The sequence below is a fragment of the Callorhinchus milii genome, unplaced genomic scaffold, assembly GCF_018977255.1.
Source record: "Callorhinchus milii isolate IMCB2004 unplaced genomic scaffold, IMCB_Cmil_1.0 Scaffold6, whole genome shotgun sequence".
NCBI lineage: Eukaryota > Metazoa > Chordata > Chondrichthyes > Chimaeriformes > Callorhinchidae > Callorhinchus > Callorhinchus milii.
The window spans coordinates 6,081,365-6,103,373 of record NW_024704747.1 but is presented as its reverse complement, the minus strand read 5'-3'; the positions used below and the strand labels follow the sequence as shown (position 1 = coordinate 6,103,373).

At 39.7% G+C, this 22,009-nt stretch overlaps 1 protein-coding gene across 1 annotated transcript in view; it reads left to right on the top strand.

The window, feature by feature from the left end:
• arhgap15 (Rho GTPase activating protein 15) overlaps positions 1–22,009 on the top strand; it is a 317,810-nt gene that overhangs the window by 174,992 nt on the left and 120,809 nt on the right. The window contains 1 exon segment of the mRNA XM_007896359.2: positions 3,088–3,210. Within this exon segment, the coding sequence (XP_007894550.2) occupies positions 3,088–3,210 (123 nt within the window).

The window sequence follows — 22,009 nt, the reverse complement described above, 5'->3', positions numbered from 1 at the left end:
AGAGAATCGATTCTTAGAGTCATTACCTCCAGTGAAACTGACGCAAAAAAACAGGAAGATTTCAAGTTCAACCTCCAGTGTGGGTTGCTTTGATGCTCGCCCACAAAATATACAGTCAATTCACTTTACAGTATAAAATGGGAAGTGCTTTGAGATGTCTTGAAGACGTGATAAGGTGCTATATCATTATTATATCATATCATGTATATATAATAATTATTATTATTATTTATGTCTGCCATGGTGACTAACAGAAGTGTTACGGCTCTATTATTGCCTCAGCTGTGGAGGGGAAAAATCAGACAGAATTTCCATTTCTGGTTGCAAGCCAGTATCTCTTTATTGGAAAACATGCACCAGTCAGTGTTGGATGAGGATAGGATTGGGTTAAACTGTGATGTCCTCCATGGTAGGGTACTCTGCCAACAAGCACTGCCTGGGCTTACGCTTATGCATTGCAGTCTTTCAAGTCCAGAATGTACTCCCAATCAAGGAAGGTTGACCAGAAATGGGCCAAAAAAGAACCTTGGTGCCAGATCACTGTGGACTGGAGGAGGAGCTTACCCAGTTAGGAGAAGAGAAGGCAGAAGGTTTTGCTGCCTAAGGTGGAATGTAAGCTTTAGGAATCATTTTACATATGGCAGGACAGGCTTACTCATAGCATGGTATCATGTTCTGAACCATGGTTTCATTATGGTCAGATAACCAGAGAATTGTATGCATGGAATCAATTGAATCCAGAGCCTGGCTGTCATTTGACAATTCAGGACAGGCTAATGGGATAACATCAATAGCAACATAGGTCAGGACTCAGGCTGCAAAACAGAACACTTCAATTCAGCAAAGTTCTGAATGCTTAATGCGTTCAGGAAATATTCGGTTTGTAAGCATTGGCCTCAACTACACAGTCACTGCACTTCACAATAAAATCCTGTGAAGAACTTTGAGACATTCTGATGACTTGATAAGGCGTAAGTATTATTTTTATTATTTCAGGATTTCTGCAATTTTCAAATCCTCAACTACAGAATGAATTTACGGAGCATTTTCCAGCTTTTTTGGCCAAATGTTTGTGAGCAATGACTGCAGCCCAGCCTAACTGTCCTCCTGACTGAAGGAAACAATATGATTCTGAGTAGTGTTCCCCAAAAAACTGCAGAGATTAAATCAAATGGAAAAATACATTGGAAACTAATTGATGAAAACAGTGCGATTTCATTATTTAGCGTGCAAGTCCTAATCTCTGTCAGAGTTCTGAGGAAATAGTTTTGATTTCAAAATCATATGATACACATTTTTAAACCTCAAATAATTCATGTTCAAAGGATAGGTTCCACATGTGAACATACTTGAGCTCAATAAAGCAAAATGCAGACATGATCCAAAGTGTTTATCTTTGCACCTTTCAGAATCCCCTGAAGGGATGAGGCATGAGGAAGGGCTAGATTAGCTAGGGCTCTTCATCCGTGAGAAGAGACATCTCAGAGGGGACTGTATAGAGGTATATAAAATATTGAATGAGATTGAATTCTTAAACACAGGACAATGCTTTCAGCTACATTAAGGTAGAAGGGCAGGAGGGCTGGGTTCAGATTTGTGAGGGATAATAGGAAGCATTTCTTTACCTAAAGGGTAATCAACTGGGGGAATGGATTACAAGGAAGGGTGGTTGAGGACATTTAAGAAGCACTGCAATGCTGTAGTGTGAAAGAAGGTAGTATTTTTGGTATTCGGAACGATCAAATGGACTAAAGAACCTTTTTTTGAATCTCTCATTCGATCTCAGTATTGAATTAACTACATTTACAGATGTTTATGAAGTTCATTGTAATGCTAACCTGATTTAGTACCACTAGATGCCACTAGCGTACTTTTATACCTAAAAAATATGGTAACACAAAATTGACACGGCTTTACATTTGTAGTCTAAGGGAAAAAACTCTTGGCCATCTTGCTTTGTATCTCATGGCTGATAATTTTGGCAAATGTTAGCATGTACCTGGCATTAATTTTGAACTAGTTAAAGCTGTTAGATTATAGGTAGTCTTCCTGTTTCATTAATATTTTCCTGTGTTAATTGGCTGGAATGAAACATTCATTTGCCACAGTTTTATTCTGATTTCTTGGCTATCAGGACATAGACTTCTGATTCCATACTCAAACTGCACCAGAATTCGTGAGAATACTGGGGTCAAAAATGTAGTATTCCTAGATGAAATTAACATCATTTAGGGAATAGTATTAAAATGTGTTTAGAACAAGCCCCCACCATCTTACAACCATAATTAGAAAAATAATAGGGCCGAAAAATATGCATAGGCCATTTTGCGAGCCTACAAAAATATCTCTTTGGGCTTATTTATGGGATACTGCATAACTCAAATTGAGTTAGGCCATTATCCCCTGATTAAGCTTGGAAATGCCATTTTCATCATTGAAATGATCCCAGCTAAGAGGAAATGTAATACAACACAGCCCCAGAACATTACAGCCTGATTTGGGTGCAATCATTATTTATTAGGCAGGGGTGGTGCCTCAACACACTTTGACATTCATTGAATTAACTTTGTTTCCTTAACAAAAAGACTAAGGTATGTATTAAATCGGGTGACAGCCTGACTCAGCATTAGCACTATTGTCTCTGAATGAGAAGATTGTGGGTTCAAGTTTGAACTTGTTTCAGCCTGGCACCCAACGCAAGGCTGGTGGAACCTTGCATTATTAGAGGGGTCGTCCTTCACCGGTGAGACTTTAAACCAAGGTCCCATCTCTCTGTTTAATGGGACATTAATAATCCCTTTGTTCTAAAAAAGGGGGTTTCTCCCAGCGTTTGGATACAAATCCTCCAGATAAAATTGGTTGTTCACCTCCTGGCTACCTGTGGGACATGGCTACAGGCAAATTGACTGCCAAGTTCGCCTACAAAATGTAACATCACTGCTTGTTATAAATCTTCTGTAGCTTTGAGGCTTCCCCCCCCCTAATGTGAAAGACCCTACATCAAATGAAATGATTATCAGTTTATATTAGACCTCCCTGTGTAATGCCTTGCTTTTGTCACAAATGTTTTCCTTTTTTATTTCTCAGTTCTACGCTTGAACCACAGTTCATCAGACACTTCTGAGAAGAAAAGAGTTAAGAGCAGGCTAAAGAAATTTATATCAAGACGACCCTCACTGAAAACTTTGCAAGAAAAGGGGCTGATTAAAGGTAAGGTAATTGATTCCTAAGTGCAGTGCAACATTTCCTCCCTATAAATCTCTGAAGCAACAGTCTCTCTCATATAAAATGCATTGTTTATGCATCATGAGTGCTTTGCTAATGGATAAGCCATAGAGAACCTGTTTAAAAACTGTACAACGTTTTTATTACATTTGTCTTATGAAAAAAAATGCATTTGCATTTCAGTTTTTTTTCTATCCTTCCATTTGCAGCAGTAATTTCTGTTGCAATTCACCATGTAGAAGGGGAATGGAGACTGACATAATATAATGTTCAGGCACTGTCGTATCAATTTTAGTCCTTTGCAAGCAGTACATCATGACCACAAGATGCCTACAGTACTCCTTTTTGTGGTAATGAACACACATACACATATATTTCAGGGCACATAACTAGGTGGGTATGAACAATGTTCCTTCACCTGGAGGACCTTGGTTTGAATCCAACTAAGACGGATGGGATGAGCACTTCTTCCCTCTGACAACTGACCCACTGGGCCAAAGTCCATAGCACAAAGTGAACATAATTCTACACTGGCTGTCACTAAATTGGCAGACAGCATAGTCGTTTCCAGTGGGACATTGGTTCAGTAACGGCTGCTAGTCTGGTAGAAAAGTCACTTTATTTGGGCAGTGCAAAAAGGAGCTTTACTAAGCTTCAACACTACTGAGACAGCCCTGGTCAAAGTTACTCACAAAATCCTCTGTATCTGTGACTAGTCTCTGGTGCCTCTGTGTCACCTTTGATCTCTTTGCTGCTTTGTCCACCAACTCTTTTCCCTGATATGCGCTCAAGTCTCTGCACTTTCCTGATTTTACTCCCACTTATCCCAGCACCTTCCCTATGTTTCTTCTTGTGCCTTCGGCACTTTTCCTGTCTCGTGCGGGAGGACATCCCAAAGCGCCAGACAATCAAGAATATGCACAGGGCAGGGGGGTGGGATCAGGAGGGGTGGAGGGCAGGGAGGGTGGGTGTAGGAAGGTGACAGAAGGTGCAGTCGAAGAGGAAGGTCTTGTGATGGGACGTGAAGGAGGCAAGGGAGGGGGCAAGGTGAAGGGACTGAAGGACACAGTTCCAAAGTGTGCTCAAGGTTGCAATCCTGAAATGAAAGTCAGCTTCCCAGACATTGCCATGGAAAACAACATCCAGCAGTCCACCGCTGGCCCTTTCAACATGATAAATTGCTGTCAATATCTTTCCTTGGACATGATAACTTTTGGTACGCACTCATTGCTTCCAGTGGGAGAAGGAAGAATCAAATGACTTCCTTTTGCTACCATTTCACTTTACACACTGAATAACTCCTTTTTTTTTATATATGAGACACATCAATTTTACACAGAGAAATGTCATGCTCCATGTAAAAATAAATAGGATGTGTTACTGCGATATACAGTATACAGTGCTTCGAGACCTCAGGCGGATCACAGTCCAGATCTCCCTGTACTCAACCTTATGTCTATAATCTGTTCCGAGTCTCACAATCACGTACATTGGAGTAACTTTTAATATTCACTTGCAACCTTTAGAGGAACTATGATGGTATTATTCAGCTGCACATGTAACAATAATAAAGCACATATCTGTCCATTCTGTTTAGATTGCTCCACACATTAATGGAGACAGAATCTATGTGTTCAGAGATTTGATCTCATTCCCTTATTGAAGCATTGGAGAGGGTTCAGTTCAAAAAATTTAAAAATCATAACAGCATTTGAAGGGAATTGGATAAATATTTGAAGAGGAAACAATATAAAAGGTTATGGGAAAAGAGCAAGGGAAATGGGGTTAGAGTAAATGGCTCCATTGAAGGAACCAGGATTAGTATGGACGTTATTTTGAAGGAGTGAAAAATTCCAATGTGCGATGTGATAATTATCACTGGCAACAATTATCACACAGTCTCAAATTATCANTTTTTTCTCTCCAAGTTCTGTAGAGTATTATTTCCACAGGAAGAATGGAGTGTTGGAGAGAGGGGGCAGCGTAGATTTATTAGGAGGTTAGCAGGGATGTGTTTAGAACAACCACCCCCCCACCACCAAATTGGACGGGTTGAAGCTTTCCTCTCTGGAGACTGGATGATTGAGGGGGCAACTGATGGAGGTGTTTAAAATTCTGAAAAGATTTGATGAAGTGGATGTTATTAAGCTATTTCCACTTGTCAATTAGTCCAAAATGAGGGAGCTTGAATACAATACAATACAAAATTACATTTTGAAGCGCCTTTCGGGTCAGGAGGAAGGGAGCGAGGCAAAGAGAACATGGGGTGGAGTTCCAGAGGGTGAGGGCAGAGAGGCTGAAGGTCCGACCGCCGATGGTGGGGCGGGCAGGGAGCAGGGAGCAGACCGGAGCCTGTTGAGCGGAGGGAGCGGACAGGTTGATAAGGGGTTAGAAGGTTGGAGAGGTAGGAGGGGGCAAGGCCATGGAAGCCCTTGAAAGTGAGGATGAGAATTTTGAATCCTCTGAGGGATGGGGAGCAAGTGGAGCCGGGTGAGGGTGGGTGTGATGGGGTCACGGAGCCTGGTACGGGAGAGGACACGAGCTGCAGTGTTCTGGATGATCTGAGGCTTATGGAGGGAAGAGTTGGAAAGGCCAACAAGTAGGGATAGTCGAGCCTGGTTGTAATGAAGGCACGTATGATGGTTTTGGTGCCCTGAAGGGTGAGACAGTGGTGGAGTCGGGTAATGTTGCGGAGGTGGAGGAAGGCATTGGCACGGATGTGGAGGAGAAAGGACAGTTGAGGGTCAAACAAGATGCCCAGGTTCCTGACTGGCTTAGTGAGGTGGAGTGTGCATCCGTGGATGCTGATGCTGCCAGTGCCTGAGGTGTGGAAGCACTGGCGCGAGTCAATCAGAAGGGCCTTGGTCTAAAAATAAGACAGCTGGTAGCAGATCTAATAAGGGAATTTAGCAGAAACTTATTTACACAGATGATGGTTAGAATGTAGATCTCACTGCCAGAAAGCTGTGGTTGAAGCATAAACATCAACATATTTAATCAATGCATTCATGAGTAAGAAGGGAATAGATGGGTCAAAGAGGGGTGGAGGCTTGTGCGGAGTATAAACACCAGCACAGAATAGTTGGGCCAAATGCTATTTTCATGCTGTAACATTCTATGAGTGGCCAAAGTCACTGTTGTAGTTTCTGACCTGAGGAACATAGAAATTTAGAGTTGCATTATGAGATACCAGATTAAAGCAAAATACTAAATAAGGACTCTGGCTACAAGATTTGGAGCTGTGATGCGTCATGGCTCCTAATTTTCACCCTTAATTGGTGCAGGGAATTTCTTCTGGTGTCCTAGACAACAATCCCCCAAATAAAATTGGTCATTCACTTCAATATCTGTTTTGTGGGGATATTGCAATGCGCAAATTGGTTGTTGCATTTGACTACAAAATACACAGTCACTACACATTACAGTAAATCCAATAAAGCACAAAGTTTATTATGGTTAATACGATTCTCCAATAATTAGCAAGCCCCATGGTCACCATCTCCTCTGACTGATTGAGAGTAACAAGGGTTGTCAGTTCACAAGTTACACCCATAAAATACACCAAGCCTCTGAAACAGAAATAATCCAAATATTTTATTGAAAAGTACAAATGGAAGCAATATTCTGTCTTTTGTGGATATAAATATAGGTCTATAACAACCTGCCAATGCAAAAGGTCCATCTTTAGAAAACTGGTTCTAAATACAAGCTCAATAAAGGCTCAATCTGTTGCCAATATGGGTCCGTTGGAAGATTGTGAATGATGTCAGGTGACATATATGTACAGCTATTAGTGACAGATCAGATACCATCTCTGCACGCTAAGATATATTAGCGTAAAATCAGAGAATGATTTAGTTTAGTTTGTCCTCAGTTTTGTATTAATGCTATAACCGTATCAATCATCTCATCCTCTCCTAATGAATAACAGCCACAAAATAAACTGCTGCAGGATTATTTCCTTTAAAATGCCTGTTGATTTTCCATACTCAAATATTGACTAACTGTCTGTGCTTGATGAATGATTTACTGGGTTGATGTGGCCTACTGTTAGTCTTTAAATATGAATTTTACTTTTTCAGCCAATTCCAAATAACTGCACATGCCATGATATATTAAAATTGACTGCTTAAATGGACTCAGAGTGGAAGTTTCATTGGGTTTAAATTGATAACAGCTGGGCAGCCAAACAGATTAAGCATGTATGAACTGAGAATAAATCCGCTCTCTCTGCAAACAGTTCCCTTGTTTAACGTTGTCACATGCAAAAAAGGTGAGTTGCCTCCGAACAAAGCTGGAATTAAGAACATTTTTTTCCCGATTAATCGAAAACCCTAACTTGTCCTTTCGGTTAGCAGTCGAGTGGGAGCACATTGAAAAAATGGCCTTAGAACGACCAGATATTTACAACGGGAATATATTCAACAGCATGAGGATGTTCACAATCTGCAATCGCTTGTAATGTTGCTTGTATACCTGGTGCAATGATTTGATTGAAGTAAAAGAGATGTATGTTTGTTTCCTGAGCATGTGGATGAAGATTGTGACCTGTAATGTTTTAATTATGGCTGGTGTTAACTAAATACATCGTTGAAAATTCTGCACCTCTTGTAACTAAAGACATCAACTAGTTTGTGGTGTTTTCCCCTCCCCCTGACCCAAAACCCCGATGCAATACCTAGATTAGGGGTTGAAGTCACCCATTGTCATTTTGTTGAAAATTTATGACACTGCAGATAAAGCTGTGGACGGCTTAAGGTTTTAAGGCTAGGTTAAAACATTCGAAATTTCAGGCTGAATGAAAAAAATTCTTTTCAACCAATATGTTGGGAGGATGCCTCGAAGGGCTTCAAGGAATTACTGTAAAATGTAGTGACTGTGTATTTTATAGGTAAACAAGGCACCCAATCTGTGCACAGCATCGGCCAAAAAAGAGCCTTGAAGTGAATGACCACATTTTTCTTGGAGGCTTGTTTTCCAGGACATTGAGAGAAACTCCCTTCTCTTTTTGAAAGGTGCCATGGGACCTTTAAGTACTTGTGTGATAGAGGGAACGTTGGCACATTGCTTGTTTCTCTTTGAGAAGGAAAGGTCATTCTGGAGTTAGTTTAAGTTTCTACAACCTAACATGTCTTGCCTGTTTAGTACTTTTATTTTAAATAATCTCTTACATTACCCTTTCCTTTCAAGTTGTGAGTCCCCACAATTGTATGTTTTCCTGTCTGGTGTTAGCACCAGTAACGAAATACATAGTTTGCAGAACGAATATCAAATAATACACACAACTTGTCTTCTTTCTTGAGAACACTGCCCTTGGGGATAAGTTCCAATCGAGTCATGTTCCTCCCCTTAAATTAACAGTTAAATCTAGACCATTACATCGACACAAAAGGTTAAGAGATTTGCTTCATAGTGGTGAGGAAGCCCCAGAGGTGCCAGATATTTATGTATTATCCATGCGTGATGAATTTCCTCAGTATTCGTATAGAACACTAGCTGGGACCTCCTAGCTGAGTAAAAGCAGATGCTTCATTCCCCTTTAACTTGCAGTTAACGCACAGCCTCTTAGCTATACTTCGGCAGTGACATAGAGAAAGTAACTTATCCAACTGTTCTCTCTACTGAAGAAAAATGCATGAAACTGCTCAACTGCTGGCTGTCTCAGTCCAGACCAGGGCTATGAAATGTGCAACCTTTTCTGTTCTGTATGGCTCAGTGCTACACTGGGTTGTGCCATCAAGGTTGAGTTTTCGTGAAGATTTGGCATACTGCACAGGTATTCCAACTGCCTAGCCTGGAGTTGGCAACAGCCAAATTTTCCATCAGTGATTTATAGAATTGCAATGGTGGCAGGTGTATAATAAATCTATGGCTCAGTCTGGCCCACCCTACTGAGTAGAAGAAGCAACAACCACAACTTGAATTTATATAGCGCCCCTCACGCAGGGTAGCGTCCCAGAGCGCAGAGGTAGAGGAGAGGATATCAAAGGAACCAATATAAGGCCTAACCTAAGATAAACTAAAAGTAATATAGAGAGCACCACTTTGCCAGTGAGGGCATTAGCTCTTGGCAATGAGAACATATCTATATCTTCAAGCCATGTTGATGAAGCCAGACAGGAGAGTCGACCATCAACAACTGTTGGATCATTGTAGATCTATCTGCTTTTGAAAGGCTCCTTGCTCCAAGTCATTTGAAGCACACACTCATCTTCTTTCCTCTCCAATGAAGGTTTTATCTTGCACATTTTATAAAATGTTATTATTTTTGTTGTTTATTGACTTCACAGGGGTGAAATACTGAGTAGATTGAAACCCCAAATTCCTTGTTTTTCTCAGGTCTAATGGTCAAGTACTTGCAATGCCTGGGATGCTCATGTAAAAAATAAATAATAGTAATAATCCTTGCATTTGATATAGCACTTTTCACGTCTTCCAGATGACTCAAAGTGCTTTTGCAGTGCACTCCTATCGTATTACCTTCGTAAGGTATGAGCGAGAATTTACTCACTCAGATTTATTGTATTACTCAGACAGATAACAGAAACAGCCACAAATCTAAAGAAGTAGCCTCAAAACAGCAAAACATCTGTATATTTCCAGAGGATGGCAGACATGGTGGATGAAGATGATGTGTTCTAGTAATCCACAAAAAAGCATTTTACATCCCCCCAGTTGATACAGCATGTGGGATGTTTTGTCTAAGCAGATTAGGTTTAGCAGCAAACCATGTGGAATCTCAGAAGCTCTGTTGGCATTGATGTATTTACTAGGGGGGAAATGCTCAGCTTATTAGCTCTGTTTTTGTCAGTAAAAAAATTCTGGTCATCAATATCTTCACTATTTGACCAGGTGAGATGCATTTAAAAGGGTATTTACCAATGAAGGATGAGATAGAGAGAGGCTGCTAAAACACATTGTGCCATGGAATGATATAGCATAGCTTTGCTTCCATTCGCCCGCAGAATACACAGTCAAATCACTTTACAGTACATTCTGTGAAGCGCTATGTCACGAAGACCCAATAAGGCGCTATAACTAATGCAAAGATTATAATTATTATTATTCCTCCTTGCCCCTCCCCAGCTATTTTCAAGTCGCACCTAAAGACTTTCCTCTGCGATAGAGTTTATGGCCTCCTCCCCTTTCTCCCTGGCTCAGGGTCAAACTCAGTTCAGCGCACCGAGACGCTACACCATGTGAAGGGCACTATATAAATGAAAGTTGGTGGTTATCGCAAGCTCTGTAAATTTGTGATTTAAGCTGTACTGCTATTGAAAAGCACTGTGTGGAGGCCAAGTACATTCCCGGTGGGAGGGTGGGAGAAAATATCAGAGTGAAGCTCAGCTAGGCTCGCACATCTACCAGTGATTTGTTACAAACTGGCAGAGAACTAGACAGTAGGTCCTCTCACTGACACATTAGTTGGGGTTGAAGAATTCAGCGAGGCTTGTGGCTGCCAATTGCAGAGCAGTAAATGTTCTCGTGGGGAGTATTCTTGAGATGCTGGCTTACACAGGGTGACTAAGACTTCATTATATCTATCCTATCTAAAAAAATCTATCCTATTATCTAAAAAAATATAATTTTCTTATCAGACATTGTAAAGGTATCGCAACTTTTTGGTCACCCTCTATTAGAGTTGAGGTCTAAACCTTGGACTTCAGCATCTGAAATTGGTTCCTGCTTCCAAGATGACAATGTCCAGAGTTTTTCAGATGGCTTGGGGCAATACCAATATTCAGAAGGTTTTTTTTGTGGGGAGGAGCAGGGGAGGGGGGAGGCCTTTCATAATGCGTTCAAGCAATGCCTTAATTAAGAACTGATCCTTGTTTAGGAATATCGTAATTTTGTTCCTAACATCACGAGAGAGTTTGAGATGAAGAAGGCCCTACCAACCTGCCCACTCCCTCCGTTCAGCGGGCTCCGGTCTGCTTCAGGTCCCCCACCTCGCTCGCCCCACTATTGCTGGGTGGGCCTTCTGCTACTCTGCCCCCACCCTCTGGAACTCCATCCCGCAGTCCCCCCGGCTCGCCCCCTCCCTTGCCTCCTTTAAGACCTATCTCAAGACTCTCCTCTTCGACTGTACTTTCGATATCCCTGCTTTCCCCCCTGCCCTCCACCCTCCCTGAAACCGAACCCCAGCTCGTGTCCGAAACGCTGACTGTCCAGCACCTTGGGACGTTCTCCTGACATGAAAGGCGCTATACAAATGTAATTTTGTTGTTGTTGATAAGGCACTATATCAAATGCAAATGCGTTGGTGTGTGTGTAAAAAAAATGGTTCCTGGTATCTGCAATAATTGTTTTCGTAAGCCTGAACGTTTGCCCACTTGTCCCACTACTTTGGAAATCTGAAACTAAATGTACACAATCCCTCACCATTTTATGTTCGTGTCTCTTTAAAAAAAATTGTAGCATTTATTTTCTTTCCAGAGAGTCGTTGAACAGAACACCTTTTTATTTTGTGAAAAGACTTTTTGACCACTTCTTTAACTTATTAGACATAAGTCAAAAACAAGGTCCTACCTTTAAATGTGTGTATATTTGTCTAATCATCATTTATTCTGATCTCGCTACTGATATGACGGGGTGACAGTGTGCAATTATAACTTTTGTGTAGGCCATTTATCAGCTGCTACTGATTATTGGTAAATTAACAGCTTTATTGCTGCATTTTTCTATCTCAAAACTCCACACTGTTTTGGCACTATTTCCTGTCTCCTATTGCCAGTTTCTGATTTAAGTAATTTAACAAGATTATAGCATTCGTGCTCCAAAATGTCAGCTGTGCTTATAACATAAATTGAGTAAAGTGTTGTGTCAGCAGGAAAACGACATCAATATGCAGGTTTTAAGGTCCGAACTGGTCTATGATATATGTTTCATAATTAATATACTATAAACCATATTAAACAGCTGTGGTTGTTTAAATGATTCATCTTCATAACGTTACGCTGAAATCTCTCTCTCTCTTTATTTTCCCTTTGCCAGTTTTCTTTCCTGTTCCTTTCCTGAAGTCCCAGATATCACGGCGCCAAAGGGATTCAGATAAAATGATCATTGTTCATGTGCAAGCTGACATAGGTACAATTTGGCAGACTGCTCAACTGTGGAGCCGGAGGGTGCCACAGGTCAGAACAATCTTGTCGAAAGGCTTACAACCATTGTCTTTCTTTAAGAACTGCAAGAAATAACAAAAAAAAACTTCCAATTTAAGACTGAATTGAAGAATTCGCCACAATTCTGCCTTAAATTTTAGGGCAATGGTGCAAAAGTTCTAGTTCAGCGGTGTTTAGGTCAAATGTAGCACCCTGTTGCTGCCTCGACTGTGATCAGCTAGCTCAGCACAGACCGGGAATTAAAGCTGATTTTCTAGGCTGGCTGACTTAATGATGATGTCAGTTTGGCTGAGTCGGTAGCACTCTCATCTCTAAATTAGAAAGTTGTGTATTCAAGCCCTACATTGGGATTTTGAGCTCGTAGTCGAGTCTGACAGTCCAATGCAGGGCTGGAGAGTATCACGTTGTCGGAAACACTGTCCTTTGGATGAGACATTAAACTGAGGGATCTATCCGCTGGTACAGGTAGACTGAAGATTCCATGCAACAACTTGAAAAGAGAAGGGAGTTTATCCCAGTGTCCTGGCTAACATTCTCCCAGATAAAAATTATTTGGATAATCTTAAGCATTGTGATGGGATTCCTAATGTGTTAGACACCCAGCTGACCCAAATGTTTTTTAAAAATGGTCATTCCATTAATTTTACTGGTGTTTATGCTGAGTGTAAATTGGCCGCCAATTTCACCTACACAGTCACTACACTTTACAGTAAACCCGGTGAAGCACTTCAACGCTGAAATAAGATGTTATTTCATGAATGCACAAGTTATTATTATTTTAGGCCTGAACTAAGTTGTGTTGTTAGGTACCATTAGTGGATTCCTTCAAAACTTCTTCTGCCTGGTGTAGATGTTTTTAATTGTGGATTCATTAAGCAGACTATGGTGTTTTAATTGATATTAAATTTATAAAAATATAAATAGAAAACTGGCTAACACACGTGTGAGTGAAGCACGTCGATAATAGAGACTATTTCAATGAAACAAGGTTTTCTTTGAAAACAACAAACAGTAATTACTTGGTTAAGAGGGACAGACAGTACCTCCGGCAGTTTCAACTCAGCAGATAAAGTTTCACTGACGCATCTCATGCTTTTACAAAGGGGTTTTGGATTGTATTGTGCAGCTTTTACATTCCTTGTCAGTAGCAGTGCAAGTGACTGCTCTATCCACTAACAATTTCATTATCAGTCTCCTATGTTCAGATGTATCCAGCAGATTACAGCTGGTCTGAGATGTAAACAATGTAATCATTGATTTTTAGCTTCTCACAACATTGTCAGTTCCCATCATGAATTCAACGGTATGTTTGAAGGGAAAGGTACAGGAAGAGAGGAGGTAAGGGAACAAACCTTACCTGGAAGGTGTCAAATCACCTTCAACATTGCCTCAGAGTTCAGCTGTACAGTCAAGGCATTGCCCCTCATCAATACAAGGTTCTCCAATTAGAAAAGATTTCATGTATTTTTAGTTTCTTCCAAGGGGAACTTGGGACCTGAAATTTATCATGATCTTAGCCTTAAAACAATTATCTAGAATCAATCTTTATTTGGAGGCTAGTTTTCCACTTTTCTTAAATGCAGTGGAAAACAATCTTCTAAATTAAAACCAAATATAAGAGTTTTGCAAAGTTCGTTGGATTCTACTGGAAATACTTGGAGGTATGCCATCAATCTAACATTTGTTTCAGCTTCACTTAAATTCAAGTTCATTTTTCTTTTCTCTGCTCACTTGCTGCTTCTCTTCCCCAATTGACGATTAGGTGTGCAAAATGTTTTATTCTGAACTGTGAAAACTTCTAAAATTTCTCAAGGTGGGAAAGTATGTGCTATGATGATCCACACCTTAGGCGCTGACAGCATCACCATCGAAGGATGCACACTCCACCTCACTGAGCCAGACCGGAAACTTTGGCATCTTGTTCGACCTTCAACTATCCTTCCTAACCCACATCCATGCCATGTCCCGCTCTACCTTCGCAACATCACCCGGTTTTGTCACTGTCTCACACCACAGGATGCCGAGACCCTTATACATGCATTCATAACATCCAGCCTTGACTACGCAAACTCCCTGCTTGTCGGCCTCCCCAACTCCTCCCACCATAAGCTGCAGATCATCCAGAACTCTGCAGCCCATGTCCTCTCCCACACCAGGCTCCGCGAACCTATCACCCCCATCCTCACCCGACTCCACTGGCTTCCCATCACACAGAGGATACAGTTCAAGATCCTGGCCCATACCTTGAAAGCCCTCCATGGCCTTGCTCCCCCCCTACCACTGGAGTCTTCTAACTCCTTACCAATCTGCCTGCTCCCTCAGTTCAGCGGGCTCTGGCCTGCTTCATGTCCCCCTCCTCGCCTGCCCCACCATTGGCAGGCAGGCCTTCTGCTACTCTGCCCCCACCCTCTGGAATTCTATCCCACAGTCCCTCCCCTCTCTTGCCTCCTTCATTACCTGATGTGAAAGGCACTAAACAAATGTAATTTTTTTGGTTTGGTTTGTGTTTGGTTCAGATGACTTTATGGTGCACTTTTCCTGGGGTCTGAAGCACTATGCAATTACTTTTTTTTGCAAAGAAAATTGCTGACAACGCAGTTAATATAGAGCCAATAGTTAATTTGCTGAACAATCCATTAAGACATTAAATATATTTAAGTAGAATTGCTTTCTCTCACTATATCCCACTTTCCCAAGAAATTCTGCACTGTAAGACATTAGGATTCTTTTATAATTTTGCTTTGGATTTGTTTAATGTTTTGCTCAGTTTTATTTGGAAAAACTTGACTCATTTAATGAATGCAGAAATGGATCCTTTTTTGTTACTGGCATGCAATTCCTGGAACATTTTGGGAAGGGGAAAGAAAGATAACCATCTCCGTTGACTCGGTAACACAAATATTGTCAATGTTTGTGTTACCGAGTCAACGGAGATGGTTATCTTCAGCAATTGGTTCAAAAATGTTCAGTGCTTACCAGAGTTTGTGAGAACATGATTTCAATGGCCCGCAATTACATATGTGTGTTTCAATAACCTTGATCATTATCGCACACTACACAGTGCGGTCCCCCCCACATGTAAAAATGTCTGAGAAATGCATAAGTGTTCCAGACAGAAATTATGGATGTAACTGTGCACAAACATATTATTAAAATCAGGAGAATAAACCAAATTCTGGTTGCGATATAACATAATAATAATCCTTGAATTTGACACAATGCCTTGTCACGTCATCAAGATCTCTCAAAGTGACTATGTATTTGTAGGTAAACAAAGCAGCCATTTTGCCCACAGCAATGTCCTACAAACAACGAATGTGAATGACCAATTCTGTCTGGGGATTGTTGGCCAGGATAGAAGGAAACATTTATTTGTCCTTTTTGAGTAGTGCCATGGCATACTTAATAACTACCTGAACAGGCAAGAGCAGGACCTCAGTTTAACCCATATAACAATGCAGCACTTCCCCAACACTTCATTGGAGCGTCAGCCAAGACTGTGAGTTCCAAATCCCGACATGGAACTTGAACCCATACCTTTCTGCTTTGGATGTAATAATAGGGCTACAAACTAAGCCAGGCTGACATCTTGGAAATAAAGTTTTGACCCAGTGGAAGTTCATTAGGGATGGATGAATCGTGCATTGCTTAAGTTCCATAAATTAACATTGAATTTTGAGAGCAATTTAATTATGAGCAGTACTGGCTTCATTACAATAAAAATCTCAACAATTATTTCACTCCAGTGTGATTGCAGCCTTAGTGGTGTCAAAACTGACAAATAAGCAGGATGAATTTGACAGTCTTGATAGGATTGCTTGATGAAACATCCGGTCTTCCATTAAAGTTGTCACTTCACATGGGTTAGGGTTCACTATGTACGGAGGGGTAGTAAACTCCTATTCAAAGGATGTTCAGTCCATTTTATCTGCCAGCCCCAACCAGGAAGATTGTGTGGAGTTAAACACTAATAGGAATGAAGGAAGCCAGAAGAACATAGTAAAATCAGTTGAAGTTCTGCAATTTGAAACACTTTTCTTTATTTCTTGTCCTTCCTTAATGTCAAACAACATTGCTCTTTTCCATTCTTTCATCTTCTGCTGCCTTTATTTAAGTAACAAGTTGGTTGGGTAAAGGTTACACACGTTTCTGCCCCTGTAAAGCAAATACATCGCCATTGTATGTGTGTGACATTATCACAGCCATTATCAACCCCAGATGTCAGTCACCAGGAGTGGAGGCAGAAGAGGCATCTCATGTCAAACTGTTCCAGCTATTTACTAAAGTTGACCTGTGATGGCTACCAAGAGCTGAGATGCAAATTAAATCTGGCAATAAACACCTGGATACCACTTGCAAACATGAATGTGAAATCTATTTAATTCAGCACGACAACAGAATAATTATGAAACAACTGCTAAAAAAAATTCCAACCCTTTAATTATTTTCGGAAATACCATTTCAAGTGGCTTTTATTACAATCAAATTGTCAAAAGGAAGCTTGAAAGTGTTTCTTTCTCAAATAATTTTCTGGCCAGATCACTGTTCTGATCCTAGTTGACTAAGAAATGTTGCGGTTCATTTTTCTCCTCCAGAAATGTGCAGCTTTATTTATCTCTGAACATTTTGATATTACTTATGATCTTATGATGAAACTGAAGGTCCTTCCTTCTCCTGTAATTACATGATGATATTGAGGCATACAGAAAGGTCCCTGATTCAATTCATGGTATCAATGCCCATGAACAAGTTATCTAATGTTAACAGTGACAGCAGTGGAAATGCACAATTGGACTCAATGTACTCAATTATGGAGGAGAAAAGACGCAGAGGGTGACGATCAGAATAGTTAAGAAAATCAAGAAAAAATTCAAGCAGAAAAAGGACTAAAAGATGGCAACACAAGCACCAAAGCAGTACAAGATCAGAAGTATTAACAGAAAGACAGCTAAAGAAAAGAAAAACTTTTTGTAGGCATTTGCAGCAATCAGTTGTGTTCACAAGATCCCCATAAAGAACAATGAAATCACTGACTAATTTAATCTGGAGGATTATTGGCCAGACCAAGAAAAATCCTTTGTTTAAATTGTGTCATGGAATCTTTAACGTCCACCTGAGCAGGCAGATAGGACCTTGGTTTAATGTCTCTTCCAACAAACTACACTCGATAACAGCAATAATGAATTCAAAGGCATGTGTTTTATTGGGGGATTTGTGTCTGTTTTATCACCTGAAGCCAAAATGTCATGGTGTGATAAATCACTCAATATAGCCATGTCTTCAATGTTATTGTGGCATAATTTCATTTGAGGTAATGATATAGGAGGGATCTGATGCACTGCGAACTATTGTAAGCTTGAGATACACTTACGGATTCATTCAGTTCACTGGGATTTTTTCATTATTTGGTGCCGAGTTACTGCCGCAAAGTCAAAAGAATCACAGAGAGCAAGTGAAAATAAATTCAAAACATTAATTAAAACCGAACAAAAATGGACACGTGCATAATGAAATGCTGAAAGTGAACTCACTGCAGATTTTCATCACCCAACATTAACATGTGTGCTGAGCTTCACCTCAAAGTCAAAGTAAAATCTAAACAGGCAATTAAAAAAATATCGAGTCAATTCACTTTACAGTATAGTCTGTGGAGCATTTTGAAACGTCTCGAAGACGTGATAAGGCGCTGTATCAAATGCAAGGATTAATATTATTATTCTCCCCATCCCAATACCCAACCTCTCCTCTCAACTTAACATTCTCTCACCACTTTGTTCAATATTGTCCTATTCTGAGTTAGAGCTCTCTACACAGTTGAACAGCAGAGCTCACAGTGCAATCATTATGTTCAGAATTCATTGTACAAAGAAAACGCCACAGGCATCTAGCATAAAAATGAAATGTTGATGAAGTTGGATTGCTCAATAAACATTGCAAACAAGTACAGGTAACTGAAGAAAATTCGACAGAAAGATGCATTTGAGAGTAATGTATCTAGTATATATTTTTTTTAAAAATCAACAGGCCGAGACTTGACTTTTGAAATCTGCAACATATGTGTGGATCAAAATGGGAGGATGTCAAGGGAGAAAATAGATATACACTGTCATTTCACAGATTGTTCCTTGATTTTCAGATCATTAAATCAATAGATGAAATGGGCAGCTTTAGCTAATCTAAGTTAATCAAGATCATTTTAAAGGTATCAGCTTCACATCCTGTCAAAATAACCATGGCTGGCTAGAATCCCCCATAACCATTATTGCACGCTATGGAGCGTTATCACTTTATTATCGTTCAATTAGAATGGTCCTTAAAATTCCATAAAAAAAGGAACATCCTCACTCAACTTATTTATGATGATCCCCATTCAGATTCAACAAAGCTTCATTTCCACCTTCCACTCACTGTAAACCTGATTCAACTCAAATACTGCTTAATGGAGTTCCTCTTTAATTTTGCTCCCAGAATGGGAAATTTTCATTAAAACAGAATGTTCTGAGCATCAGTAACCAAATATTATATTAAGTCCTAATGCAGTTTTTAATTTGCCATTGGTATTAAGTAAATGCAGTGAACGGGAAAGAGAATTGGAATGGTGTAATATTTGATAGTTGTAAGATTAGCGCCTGATAAAATAATTTCTTTTTCTTGATATTCGTTGAAATTACTACTCACGCAATTCTGTTTTGTTCTTGCTTTAACTAGTAATTCAAGAATGAAAAAAAATACTTAAGGTTCCCTGAAATAGCAGCAATTTTAACTCCCTGAGTGAATTTATCTTAGCAGTATGGGCCAGGATGAACTTACTATTTTGTATAATAATAGATAACTTGAGCACCAGCACAAAGCATAACATCGTATAAAATACTAAGCAAATAATAGAAATTTCAAAGCCCTTCACAGGATTTACTGTAAAGCCCAGTGATTGTGTATTTTAGTAAGCAAACACAGAAGTCAATTTACACACAGTAATGTCTCGCAAACAGCATGGCCAATTTTATTGGGAGCGATTGTTGGCTAGTACCATTGGATTTTTATCATCCATAAGACAGAACCTTGCTTTGACATCTCATCCAAAGGATAGCACCTTTGACCATGCAACAAATCTCCAGCACTGTATTTGATTGATTGATTGATTGGTTGGTTGATTGATTGATTGATTGATTGATTGATTGATTGATTGATTGATTGATTGATTGATTGCATGTAAGTTTGGGGAGGAATAACTAGTTTTATTTTTCAATGTGAAACTACAAATGCTTAAACATTTGTGATACTTCTAAGTCAAAATGGATTTTTAATATTATTTATTATAAAACTGCTTAATTCTATTGAACATTATGTTAATGGTAGCTAAATTTGTGATCCTAATTTTTTTAAGTGTATCTTCATCAAGATATTAAAAGTCAACTCACCAATCTGGTTAAAGGGTATTGTACTTATTGTATTAAAACAAAGTCCCTTTGTATCTTCAATCTTTACTGTAACATTCCACACTACAGTTCTAATGATTAGATGAACATCCTTAAGGCTGAGTATTGTCACTTAATATGTTGTCTAAAATGATGATGTCAAGGCAGGTTACGGTTCAAAGCAAATGATTAATTGATGTCAATTTAACACCTTTGCTTATCATTAAGTATAATTGACACTGCTGATTATCTTGCATCAAATCTTGCTTAAAATGTCAAAATGAGACCTGGGTTTGATTCTGGGCAGGGCAAAATGTTGGGCAGATTTCTATACTCCACACACTTCTGTTTACCTAGCAGTAAATAGGAACTCGGTTGTTAATCAACTGGCAGCTCACTTTTCCGGGGGCAATTATACCTTCAAAAAAATAATAATAATATATTGGTCACTCAATCCCCGATTGTTTGTGGGACACTGCTGTGCGCAATTGGCTGCCGTGTTTCGCCCACAAAATATGCAGTCAATTCACTTTACCAGTATATTTGGTGAAGCGCTTTGAGACGTCTCAAAGATGTGATAAGACGCTCTATGAAATGCAAAGATTATTATTATAAACTACTGAGAGTCTTGGAATCAGCAACTAAGTGCAAACGGAACAAACATTACTAGACTTTGTTGGAAGCAAAACTGTAGCAGAGTAAACAAAAAGGGAGGGAGAGAGAGGGAATTGTCCTCACCAACAAGTCTGATGCCTGAAGTTGCAATAGCTTAGAGACAGAGTGCAGAAAGGATTTTGAAAAGAAAGCGCAATCATCAATATGGCTATTTTTAAAACAGTTACAACCCCATCAAAACAACGGCAAATGAAAACCTTAACCTTGCCTCTTCAAGAGACAGAGGAAGCTGTACCTCATTGGTCAGTAAATTTGTCAACCTTGGCACTGGGTGCTTGAAATGTCCATTATGATTGCAAACCAACAAGGTCACTGCAACTGGAGGATAACCTCAGAATCTTTCACCAAAGAGCGTTTGAGGGAATCTGTGCTGATTGACAGACACGACCATGTGCTGCTGTAGATCAGCAATAAGAACAATTTACATTTAGCAACTTTCGCATTGCAAAGTGTTTCACACAGCTGTTTGAGAGCCAAGTTTTGGAGAGGGGATGTGGGAGGGAAAGGGGGAGATTTAGGGTTGCAGTGGAGAGAGGATGGGGGAAGGTGGTCAGGAAATGGGGGTGGGGGACAGGGGGGGGAGATGGTTAAATCATATCAAAACATGTCACTGTCATTTCCATCATAATTACACCCTAAAAATACAACTCTTCTGACATGTCTCCGACCCAAGGAAAAAACTACGCGGATTCTAATTGGAAACTACACCAGATTTGTTCCACCGATTGTGAATACAATGGTCACATCAGCAACCACTTAAAATATTTATATATAAACACTCTCCACTGTGATTGTCTTTTGAGGAAGCATTAACAATTTGTATTGTTCAGAGGCTAGTAGTGGGTTGCCCTGGAGTTGTCAGATGAATGAATTCTTCCAGTCTGTTGTGCACAACTTGAGTAGGTAACGATGTGCATCTGGAAGGAGTTTGATCAAGGTTCCCCAGAAGTGCATGTTAACACTTTTCAAGTCCGTTACACACTGTTTCATTCAATTCACTTGAGCAATAAACAATGGAGCTCTGGGAAGATATGGAATAACTCAACACAACTAGAAAAACACTGAGACTGGTTGGTTGGACACTGTTGACCTTACATTGATTTGTGACAGCAATCTGGTTTCTTCAACCCCAGATTGTTTAACAGCATAATAGATATTATTTACTACTCAGAATTTTAGCAACTGTCGTTAAGTAGATGCCATGAACTTCCAGAATGATGTCTTGAAGTGCTATGAGCAAGTCTGATACTTTGCATGATTCACCCAGAATTTTCTGTTGTTATGAGTAAAGCAACAGCCGTTTCCACCCAAAGTAACTGGTATATTTTTACATGTTTGAGATATTGCTTGAAAGATTTCTTGATGAGAAATGTTGAATCATTGATTATCTTAAACATCATACCTGCTGATAATGCTCATACGTATGCACAAACATTGTTTTAGAAATCTAATTGTTAAGTTTTTTTTATGGATAGAAACCATTAAAAATTATTGTAGGTTAGAGCTAGATCTTGCTCAGAATTAAGTACAGCTTCGAAAGAAAGATGTGGCTTCGAAATTGACGCAGGAAAT